This window comes from Mandrillus leucophaeus, unplaced genomic scaffold, assembly GCF_000951045.1.
Source record: "Mandrillus leucophaeus isolate KB7577 unplaced genomic scaffold, Mleu.le_1.0 Scaffold221, whole genome shotgun sequence".
Taxonomy (NCBI): Eukaryota; Metazoa; Chordata; class Mammalia; order Primates; family Cercopithecidae; genus Mandrillus; species Mandrillus leucophaeus.
Genome location: NW_012102266.1, coordinates 631,692 through 643,832, shown reverse-complemented (window position 1 = coordinate 643,832; position 12,141 = coordinate 631,692). Strand labels below are relative to the sequence as shown.

General features: G+C 36.7%; 1 protein-coding gene across 1 annotated transcript in view; it reads left to right on the top strand.

Annotated features, from left to right (window-relative positions):
- ADAMTS19 (ADAM metallopeptidase with thrombospondin type 1 motif, 19) overlaps nucleotides 1–12,141 on the top strand; it is a 293,732-nt gene that overhangs the window by 224,713 nt on the left and 56,878 nt on the right. Inside the window, exons 18-19 of the mRNA XM_011981215.1 lie at nucleotides 4,773–4,930; nucleotides 9,122–9,275. Of these exons, the coding sequence (XP_011836605.1) occupies nucleotides 4,773–4,930; nucleotides 9,122–9,275 (312 nt within the window). The remainder of the gene's footprint in view (nucleotides 1–4,772; nucleotides 4,931–9,121; nucleotides 9,276–12,141) is intronic.

Sequence of the window (12,141 nt, the reverse complement as noted above, 5' to 3'; positions counted from 1 at the left end):
ATATATATATATATAGAATCTCTCTAAATGTGATATTTTATTGTCTTCTGGCTTGTGTTAGTTCTGATGGTATATCCAGTGAATTGTTAAATCTTTTACCCCTGTTTTAATGTGCTTTTTTCTCTCTAGGCACTTTCAAGATTGTTATCCCTATTATTGGATTCCAGCAGTTTGATTATAATGTACATTGTATGGCTTTCTTTATGCTTAGTTGGCTTAGATTCCATTGCATTTTTTAGATTCATAGGTTTGTAGACTGTATCAAAGTTGGAAACAATTTTGAGCACAATGTCTTCAAATAATTTGTATGCCCCCGCCCACATTTCTGGAATTCTAGCTACACATATGTTACTCTACCAGGTGTTTCCCATGGGACAGTTATGGTCTGTTCATTTTTTTAGCCTGTTTTATTTTTAGAATCCAGTTAGTTTCTATTATATTAGCTTTCCTTCAAGTTCACAGACGACTTTTGCAATATCTAAAATGTTTGTAAATCTGTTCAGGGAATTTATCATTACAGATATTATGTATATTTTTCCATTCTGTGACTTTATCATTACAGTTATATATATTGTTTTCTATTTCTATTTTATAAATTTATTCTGTGAAATTTGATTTATTTTTCATAGTTTCCATTATTCTTCAATATTACATATTTTTCTTTGAATTATTGTGCATACCGAACATACAATAGCTCTTCAAAAATCTTGGTCAGCCGGGCACAGTGATTCACACCTGTAATCCCAGCCGTTTGGGAGGGCGAGGCAGGCAGATCAGTTGAGGTCAGAAGTTCGAGACCAGCCTGGCCAACATGGCGATGCCCTGTCTCTACTAAAAATACAAAAATTAGCCAGGCATGTAGCAGGCACCAGTAATTCTAGCTACTTAGGAGGCTGAGGCAGGAGAATTGCTTGAACCCAGGAGGCAGAGGTTGCAGTGACCTGAGATGGCGCCACTGCACTCCAACCTGGGTGACAGAATGAGACTCCATCTCAGGAAAAAAAAAAAAAAAAAAAAAAAAAAAATTCCTTGGTCTACAAATTCTGTCATCTCTATTATTTAGATCTCATTTTATTGGCTGATTTTTCCACTGATTATGAAGATTGCAATCCCTGACTTTTTCCCATACCTAATACTTTTTGGTTGGATGTTGGATATTATGAATGTGACATTGCTGAAAGACTGTATTTTGTTATTTACTATTGAGTATTGAGTTTCATTTTGCTGGACAGTTAACTTATTTGCAGATCAGCTTAACTTCTTGAGGTTTTTTAAAAGCTTTGTCAGTATGCATCGAAAGTAGTCTTTGCTCTAGGATTAGTTTAACTTTGTTTCTTATATGTAGCCTTCTTTTGTTCTCCACTAAAGACTGTGTGTTCAATAAAATCCTTTCAGCTGCTTTAGCCAATTTGAACTCTGTTCTCTGTGTCCTCAACTCACTGAAGCCCTTGCCCTCATCATCTGTGCTCTGTGTGGGTTCTACCTCTCAGTCAGGGGGTCTGGTAAATATTTTCAAGCAGAAAGCCAAGCACTTTTAGAGATCAAATCATTTGGTCTTCTCTTAGGGATTACAGTTCTCTGTTGTTATTTACCCAGCATCTGAGAACAGCTGTTTTATACATTGTCTAATTTTCTAGTTATTTACAGTAGGAGAGCTAATACAGTTTTAGTTATTCAATCATGGTGAAGAGTATGATTTCTAAAAGCACATTTTTTAGATTAACGAATTAAAAACAAAAAACAAGAAACATACATACCTAAAGTATTGATTCTTTATGTGAGGCTGCTATTAAATGGTATGGATTTGAAGGTACATGTGTGTGCCATTTTCTGGAGAATGCTGAATTTCAAAAATACCAATTGAGCCTAAATATACTCTAGCGACCCCCAGGATTTTTAAAGGCATTTTAATTAGAGATTTTCCAGAAATATTTCTTTATATTGTGCCCTAAAAATGTACTGAAATACAGAAGAAAAAAATGGAATTGTACCGACCACAGTACATATCTAGGCCAAAAAGATTCCTCAAAATACTTAACAGACTTTAATGAAAATCAGGAAATAATTTACCTTTTAAGAAAAATCATGAATTATTTTATCAATTTAGCATTATCAAAATGAAAAAAATATAAAGTTCAATAGAAATAAAAATAGATCCTTTAAGAAAACTAGATTGGGCCCGGCACGGTGGCTCATGCCTGTAATTATGGCACTTTGGAAGGCTAAGGTGGGCAGATCACCCGAGGTCAAGAGTTCCAGACCAGCTTAGCCAAAATGACAAAACCCAGTATCTACTAAAAATACAAAAATTAGCTGGGAGTGGTGGTGGGAGCGAGCCTGTAATCCCAGGCACTCGGGGTGCTGGGTCAGGGAGAATTGCTTGAATCTGGGCGGCAGAAGTTGCAGTGAGCTAAGATCGGGCCACTGCACTCCAGCCTGGGTGACAGAGTGAGACTCCGTCTCAACAACGAAGTTAATTTCTGTTATTGCTCCTCAACTATGTTCTTTTGACAGTTTTTACCATTTCATTATTTGCCATCATAACCCATCTGTTTTCTCATCCTAGAACCCTGGCATCATACTTCACACTTCCATTTACCCAGGATAACCAATTCATTACCATGTTCTGTCCATTTTTCTCCTAAATAAATCTTGTTATTTTCATCCATTCCCTTAATCCAAGCCACCATTACTTTCAGTTCGGTTACTATGTTAGTGTTATATCTTATCTTCCCTGTGTAAATTTACCCTATACCAGCCCATTTTCCACAGAATATTTTTCAAAATATTTTAAAGTTTTACTTTCTTTTTTTCTTTTTTTTTTTTTCCCAGACCATGTCTGGCTCTCTTGCCCAGGCTAGAGTGCAGTGGCATGATCTCAGCTCACTGCAACCTCCGCCTCCTAGGTTCAAGCGACCCACCCACCTCAGCCTCTCGAGTCACTGAGACTGCAGGTGGACACCACCATACCTAGCTAATTTTTGTATATTTTGTAGAAATGGGGTTTCGCCATGTTGTCCAGACTGGTCTCGAACTTGTAAACTCAAGCCATCTGCCCACCTTGACCTCCCAAAGTGCTGGGATTATAGGTGTGAGCCATCACACCAGCCATTACATTTTTTTCTTAGGAAAACTCAAAATACTAACAAGGCCTCTCTGGTCTGGCTAGTCCTCATTTCTCAAGCCTCCTTCCTTCATAATCTGCTTCAGCATGTTTGACTTCATGCACATGGGTCTCCTGGTCCTGGTCAAGCTGCGGTGAGCTTTAAGTCCTTTCCATGTATGGCTCCCTTAGTCTAGAATGCCCTTTCTCTGCTTCCCTTATTTCCCTTTACTAACTTCCTCAGTAAATAATGTCCCTCAGAAGAGCCTCTCTCAACTCTGCCGCGCAAGTATCAGCATGTTGTAGTCAGTTGCCTACGTAACTTGTTTAATGTCTGGCTCTGCAGTTAGAGTGTAAGTTCCATGAGGACAGAGAACATATACATGTTGTTCACTTTGGGGGTTCCAGAACTTTGAATGTTGCCTGAGTTATAGTTGATGCTAGATAAGTAATTATTCAATCATGATTCTGTATTATGTAAGAGAAACTTACTTTCAACGATGTGCTCAGAAATAAGCACTCTCAGTCACTATTATGGAAGTATAAATTGATGCAACCTCTATGAAAATTACTTTGAAACTGTTTTTCAAAATCTTTAAATGTTCAATTTATTTATTATTGTAATTCCAAATCTGGATATCTAAGAGAAACATTCAGATATACACATAATTAGTATGTAGCATATTTATTTAAACATTATTTACAAGATAAAACTTGGAAATTTTCAGATATCTAATACTTGGAGATTAGCCTAAATAATAACTAGCAGGATTTATTGGCTTAAGTTATCAAAATGTTTTCATATAATTTTGACATAGCCTTCAATGAATCCTCATGTACATGTCTTTAGGAAAGACAGTAAAGTTGTATGGAAGAGTTTAAAAGTTTAAACACAAAATCATTTGAAGGAAAATATTTTAAAAATTTGATGTAAAATGGTAACCATGACATCTCATTTCTATGTCATTAATCTTATTTAGATTGTACACAGATTAGCTCAAAAAGAAAAAAAAATTATGTAAACAGAATTATTCTATAAAAATCCTATACAGATGATAGTTGTTTGTGGGTGAGAAATAACATTTATCTTCCATTCTTGTTCATAGCAAATCACAAACATGTTAAAAAGTCCTGGGTCTGTTTTTAAATCCAACATATTATCTTTGAATTGTTTTATAATGCATATAACCCTGCCATTTTAATCTGTTAATTAATGTGCTGCTTAATGATCCTTCTTTAATCACATACTTTTCTGGATGGGCATAGGAGAGACAGAGCATGTATGAGATGTAAAGCCAGTATTCACAATGCTCATAGGATCACTGGATAGACTAAATAGATACACATAGCCTGAATATAGTAATGTGTTAAAGAATAAATGATTAAGGACCAAAATAAGGAGTATATACATCAAGGGTCCAAGGACATTAGGGAACGTAAAGATAAATATGGCTATATAGTTACGGACTATTTCAGGACAGGAGAGCTTACAGCATCTGCCGTGATTGCAGACTTTTCCTAAAAAGAGCTGCCTCAAGTTTTACATCAGGGAATGTTGATCCATTTGTTTGTAAATAAATGGACTAGTTTCAACAAAATAGTTTATAGTGGATATTGATCAATGAGGCTGACATGTTAATACTCATTATATTTTTGAACCTCTTTATAGCTCTCCGAGATGCTGGCAAACAGTCTATCAATAGTGACTGGAAGATTGAACACTCTGGAGCCTTCAATTTAGCTGGAACTACTGTTCATTATGTAAGACGAGGCCTCTGGGAGAAGATCTCTGCCAAAGGTCCTACTACAGCACCTTTACATCTCCTGGTATGAGGGAATGAATTGATAACATGGCATAATCAACTTCTCAAGGAAAGGGACATTCCCAGTGCACTTCCTCTAATCTTTTTCAGATTTGAATTGTCACACAGACATTTAAAATTATTTAAAAAGTGGATTTTTTAGAGGTTTTGTAAAATGTGTTTTAATTCATGATATCTAAAAACAGCAATTATTACAGGAGGAGCAAGATGTTTTAGGGAATTTACAGATGCAAAGTACAGATGGATGACAGGGAATCCAAAGAAACCCCTTTTTCCTAAAAACATACATTTACTAACTGAAGAGGATGTCTATAAAGAAAGTACTATAATATTGCATGCAAATCACAGCATTTTATATATATATGAATGGCCATTATCTGACTCTGCATAAAAACCTTAGGTAAAATGTCATTCTACCTGAGAGAAGGAATTTGATAAATATATCTAACAATGCTCCCAATCACCCTGTTATTAATGGATTTTTGTAAAGAATTATGAAAATTTGAATGTTTGGGATGACAAGCTTCATTACCATTAGTAAAAAACTGGATATAGGCCAGACGTGGTAGCTCACGCCTGTAATCCCAGCACTTCGGGAGTCTGAGGCAGGCGGATCACGAGGTCAGGAGTTTGAGATCAGCCAGATCAACATGCTGAAACGCTGTCTGTACTAAAAACAGAACAAATAAAATAGCCGGGCATGGTGGCACGTGCCTGTAATCCCAGCTACTCAGGAGGCTGAGGCAGGAGAATTGCTTGAACCCGCGAGGTGGAGGTTGTAGTGAGCAGAGATGGAGCCACTGCACTCCAGCCTGGGTGACAGAGGGAGACCCCGTCTCACAAAAACAAAACCAAACAAAAAACTGGATATAAGTAGTTTAGCATTTGAAGAGAAAGAATCAGGATGATGGAATTCTGTCCAGGCTGGTGGCAGGTTCATGGGCCCCTTTTGACCTTGATTATGGCAGTGTGTGCTAATGGCACATGAGCCAAATGACTGACTACACAGTTGGTGTGAGTTTTCTATCCTAATGGCAAAACAAAGTCTAAAATTCAGACACTTCAACACCTCCTTAAGTCCACACATAAAACAACTCTAAAACACTATCAATTGACTGTTTATTTGGAGCATGATGTGCTGCATTATTTAATATCTCCACACGATTTAAGATGCATTTGTCTTCAATTGGAGACATGTGTGTTGCTAATCTAAGAGCCACAGGTTCACATCATATATTGGCCCATTTGCTTCTCCTGCTTTAGTGTGCCTGCAGATTACCTGGGATTCTTACTAAAATGCGTAGTCTGATTAATTTGATTTGGGGCAGGATCTAAAATCTGTATTTTTCACCACCTTCCACGTGATACTGCTGCTACTGGTCCACAAACCACATTTTAAATTACAAGGTTCTATATAACTGCAATTAATATGCTTTACCAACAGAAATAAAGGGAGCAAAGTGAGTGGTGTGTGTACCTTCTATTCCAAATCAGAATAATAATAATATCTATCATTCATTGCGGACTAAGAATTAGACATTATCCAAAAGCGCTTTACGTTCATTATGGCATTTAATCCCCCAAATCATCCTGTGTAATATGTATTATTATTACTCTTGCTTACAGATTAGAAAGAATTAAATATGAGAAAAGTTAACCAATGTGCTCAGTGTTCTCCAATAAGTTATTTAGCTGTAAAAAACTAGGTATTAATCACTCTTCTCTGCTATCTCACTGACATAGAGGTCCAAAGAACTTGGATCCAAAGCTTAGATCCAAGTTCTTCATACCAAACTGCCTTAAATCATAAATGTAAGTATACTTTGAATAATCATTTTGTACATCTCCTCACAGTCCCATTGGATCCTATTATTTAATTTCAGCTGCAAACCCTACTCTCTGCCTTATGCCATCTAGAGAGAGAATATAAAATGAAGAAACAAATGTTGTATGAACAATATCTGTTTCATTCCATTTGGTCACTTATAATAACAGTATCAACAGCAAACATATGTTTAATGATTGTATTGCATAAAATGCCATCGTGTTGCCTGCCTTTAATAAGGGTAACCTCCCCTGTTTTTATCTTATGGTGTAAGACGAAGGCTTCTTTACTAAGCTTCTAATTCAGAATTTGAAAACACTATATGTGAGACCTTAGTGTTGGGTGGAGGGAGTTTCCTTGCTGCAGAATCCTTAATCTAACTGGTAATTACCAAGGTTTTTCCTGGAAGCATGAAGCATAATTAAAGTCAGTGAACTATGTCTAAAAGAAGGCATCTATGTGACCTGGATTTATTCAGTAATCCAAGGGAAACTGCACTTCTAAGATATTTTTTCTTTAATGACTATTACAGATTGAAGGACTGTACTGAATTTTGAAAGGCAATCCCTTCTGCTGCCATGCTTCAACATGTGCCCCTCAACTGTAACGTGGTCACACTTTCCTTTTTGCAAAGAATACTGCCAAATTCAAATGGTTTAAGAAAAAGCTAATGGTTTTGTAGCCAATGTCTCTGTTTTAAGTGGCATTAGATATTCAAGGACAATCTAAAGTTCTATCAATGAAAAGGTAGTTTATTAGGAAAAATAGACACATTTTTATGTGATTAAATAAGTTGACAAATAGCTGGTATTTACATGTTCACTCCATCCATTTAAAAACTATGTATTAGTAATAGTCTGGGGATAGTCATAAACAAGATATGTCATTTTTTAAAAACTCATTTAAACTCTCTGTCTTTATAAACTCATTAGGCTGAAAGTCACTTATAATTGGCAACATCAAATGACATATTTAAGCCAAAATAAGTACAATGATATACTTAGAACTAGTACACTGTATATGTTATGCATTTGTGAACTGAAAATTACTGTTTTTATAGATGCAGTTATTTATAAAGTTGACACACTAGTCTCCCAATCCACACATCAAAATACATCTTAGGCATTCTGTTGATGTACTGAACAAAACTCTGAGGAAAAGAAGGAAAGAAAATATAATAAAAATCTTCAGATACTTAAACCTAGGCCCATTTCAGTTTTCTTATGGAGTGTCAACTCTGCATTACCTATCATTACAACTACCTTGATGCCAGTAAAATACAAAATAAAGTTCCTTAATAATTTATCATAATTTTAAAATTTGGGTACATGTTTTTTAATGTATCATATTATATTATACAGATTGTTTCCAAAGTCCTCAGATCCATAGAAGTGATATATTCCATGGAATTGCTTGACATATTTTCTAAAAATGGATGCATAAAGAAATACATATATATACTCCTTAAATCTTTCATTAAAATATGTGTGTATGTGGGGGAGGGGGTGGGTGTATTTATGTACAAGTGGCCACACTATCCAGTTCTGAGCCTGGCACTGGGAATGAGTAGAGAACAAAACAGACATGGTCCCTGAATATAGTGCAGTCCAATGTATAGCCCAATGTTCAGTCATTTTCATGTATTTTTATGGTTTATTGAACTGTTTATATATATGTACATAAGTGTACAATTAAGTTAATATTAAAAGTTCATGTAACATAAATTTAACTTCAAAGAAAACAATATATACTACAAGTAGAAAATCAGTAACCTTGCTAAAATTAAAGGTTAACTGTAAGCATACATGGAATGAAATTCTTGTCCTCCGGTTTGCTTAGAAATTCTCTGCCTTTATGAAGTTCAGTGATCTCCGAAGTCATCTATCCTCTTCCTCTTTTGACTCAGCGACTTCCTGTCCATCTTTACTTTGCTCTACATTTGGTATTAGATTTTGGGTCCCACCTTGATATTTGATAGGACACATACTCCTGCCGCCACTTTTGCCCACCCCCAACTAAAGTCATCTTATACATGTACTATGCTTTGGGAAACTCTCTAGTCCATCAGATTGAAAGAAAATGATCTAGTATTTCTGACCTCACTCAAATGAACTTTTCTTCAAGATGTTTTTAGCATGGAGGTAAGTACAAAGCTCCAGTCTTTTCAAAAGCATGCCTATATCACCATTTAAGAATAATGTCACGTTTCTAGTATGCATTAAGAGAAGGGTATGTCCACAATGACAACAACAACAAAAGACATGCACAAACGCAATGAGCATTTTAAGTATCAATATTGTTAATTTTATGCTTTACATTGCACGTGCTCTAGTCTGACCCATCTGCCTTGATCATTTTTATATACTATAGGTGCTCCTGTTTCAGGATCAGAATTATGGTCTTCACTATGAATACACTATCCCATCAGACCCTCTTCCAGAAAACCAGAGCTCTAAAGCACCCGAGCCCCTCTTCATGTGGACACACACAAGCTGGGAAGATTGCGATGCCACTTGTGGAGGAGGTGAAGGATTTTTAAACATGTATCTTTCCAGAACATCAGTTGTTTTCTGATTAAGCACTGATAATTAAGACAGATCCAAAATCCCTAATCTGCAATTCCAAAATCCATAAAGAGTTAGAAACTGAAAGTTTTGTGTGACATGTTTAGTGGCTAAACACCTAAACTACTTTGAATGGAAGAACAGCTATTTAGGATTGTTACATATCTCAATATGACTACTCTTTGCATTACATTACGTAAGTATTAATATATTTGTTTACAGGGGCCTCCCCAGACACCATTCAGATTGTTAGGTACTACTTAGGCACTGTGTTACTTCTATGAAATCTTAAAAGTTCTAAATTCCAAAGTACACCTGCCCACAAGAATTACAGACCTGAATTGAACGTAAGAGTTATTTGACAAGAACAGTCTTGAACTGGCTTCTATGTTGTCTGCATACTTAAGCTAACTACACAAGGCTCATGGTATCCAAGACCTCCTGTGGATACCAAAATTTGAGGATGCTCAAGTTCCTGACATAAAATGATGTAGCACAGTCAGTCCTCTCAATCCGCTGGTTCCACATCCACAATTCAACCAGCCATGGGATAGAAAGTACCTACAGGCAGACTTTCATATCTGAAGGTTTTGATCTGCAGATGGTTGAATCTGTGGATGCAAAGCCTGTTGATACTGAGGGCCAACTGTATACAGAGCATGTGAAGAAAGTAATTTTCCAATTCCTTTAGTTTGCTCTTTTTTAAAAGTATACCACTATTTTCAATACATATAAATGCATCCTGAAATTGTGCTCCAAGTTTGTTTTTTTAATTTTCAGTCTTATATTACAGGTTAAGGAGGCAAAAGAACATAATTAGTTCAGCATCAAGTGTGACCATAAGAAATTACTTAATCCTTAGCCAGGTGTGGTGGTGCACACCTGTAATCCAAGGTAGTCAGGAGGCTAAGGCATGAGAATTGCTTGAACCCAGGAGGTGGGGGTTCCAGTGAGCCATGATGACACCACTGCACTGCAGCCGGGGTGACAGAGAGAGGCTCGGTCTCAAAAATAATAAAAATAATAATAATCCTTAATCCTATCCCTTTATTGTACCAATAAGATAATCGTGTCCTGCAGGTTAGGTAGATTGTGGTTGCTCATAGAACCAGTTAGTAGTAAAGCCAACACAGGATCTCAGGTTATGAGATTTCCAATTTATACCTATATCCATCTGTATCTGTATCAGCAGTATATTATTTCAGTTCTCATTTCCATTGAACACATTTTCTATGGCCTTGTAGTAACTGATTCCTTTTAATGCTGAAAAAAATATTCAATTATACAAAAGTATGATATATACATATATATTGTGTGCAAAGAAGTGAACCATCTATTTTGTTTTCTGTGCAAATAAACTGTTCACATAAAATGTTGCTGCAGCAGAAGTGGGGAAGGTGCAGTGACTGGATTTGGGGGAGTGGATTTGGGAGAAGAGACAGAAAGCAAACATGCAAGTAAGTAACATGGTATCAAATTGCGATACTCTGGATAAAAATAAAGCAAGGAGGGAAAATAGGAGTTGTGAAGATGAGAAGCAGTAGGTGCAGTTTTAAATATGGTGGTCAGAAAAGTCCTCAATGAGAAGATCCCACTAATTAAAAAACCTGAAGTGGATATGGGTGGGCACCAACTACAAGGAGAGAGCATTGTAAGCAAAAGCCCTGAGGCAGGAGAAGAGCTTGGCATACTCAAAGAATAGCAAGAATACTTGTATGTCCTTCCTTTACTCTGAATGATGTAGGATGCTATTGGAAGGTTTAAATAGAGGAGTGACTTATTCTGACTTAATGTTTTTAAAAGTTACTTCTGTTTCTGAATTGATTGTACAGTGAATAGAGAAAAAGGGTACAAGTAGAGTGATCAGTCAAGAGGTTACTACAATAATCCAGGAAAGAGATGATAGTTGAACCACTGTGGTAGCAATAGAGGAGGGAGGAAATGGTCAGGTTCCATATATATTTTGAAAGTAGAACTAATAGATAATGTTGATAGACTAAATGTGGAGCATGAGAGAAAGAGATATGTCAAGGATGACTGATGGTTTTTGCCAAGCAACCTGCAGGGTTAATTCACCACTGCCTTACATAGAAAAGTCTGGGGAAGACCAGGCACAGTGTCTTACGCCTGTAATCCCAGCACTTTGGCAGGCTGAGGCAGTTGGATCACAAGGTCAGGAGATAGAGATCATCCTGACTAACACGATAAAACCCCATCTCTACTAAAAATACAAAAAATTAGCAGGGCGTGGTGGCAGGCGCCTGTACGCCCAACTACTCGGGAGGCTGAGGCAGGAGAATGGCGTGAACCCGGGAGGTGGAGCCTGCAGTGAGCCGAGATCCTGCCACTGCACTCCAGCCTGGGCGACAGAGTGAGATTCCATTTCAAAGAAAAAAAAGAAAAAAAGAAAGTCTGTGGAATAGCAGGATTAGGAAGGAGTTTTATTTGAAATGTTTGTTGGACATCTAAGTGTGATGTCAAGTAAGCAGTTAGGTATATAAGTCTGGCATTCAGAAGAGAATATCAGGCTACAGATAAAGAATATATGGGTGATATTTTTAAATGCCAAATGAGAATAGTCACCAAACACTTTATCTATCCTTGGCATTTAAAAATATCATCCATATATTCTTTTTTTATTATTATTATTATACTTTAAGCTCTTGGGTACATGTGCATAACGTGCAGGTTTGTTACATATGTATACTTGTGCCATGTTACTGTGCTGCACCCATCAACTCATCAGCACCCATCAACTCGTCATTTACATCAGGTATAACTCCCAATGCAATCTCTCCCCCCTCCACCCTCCCCATGATAGGCCCC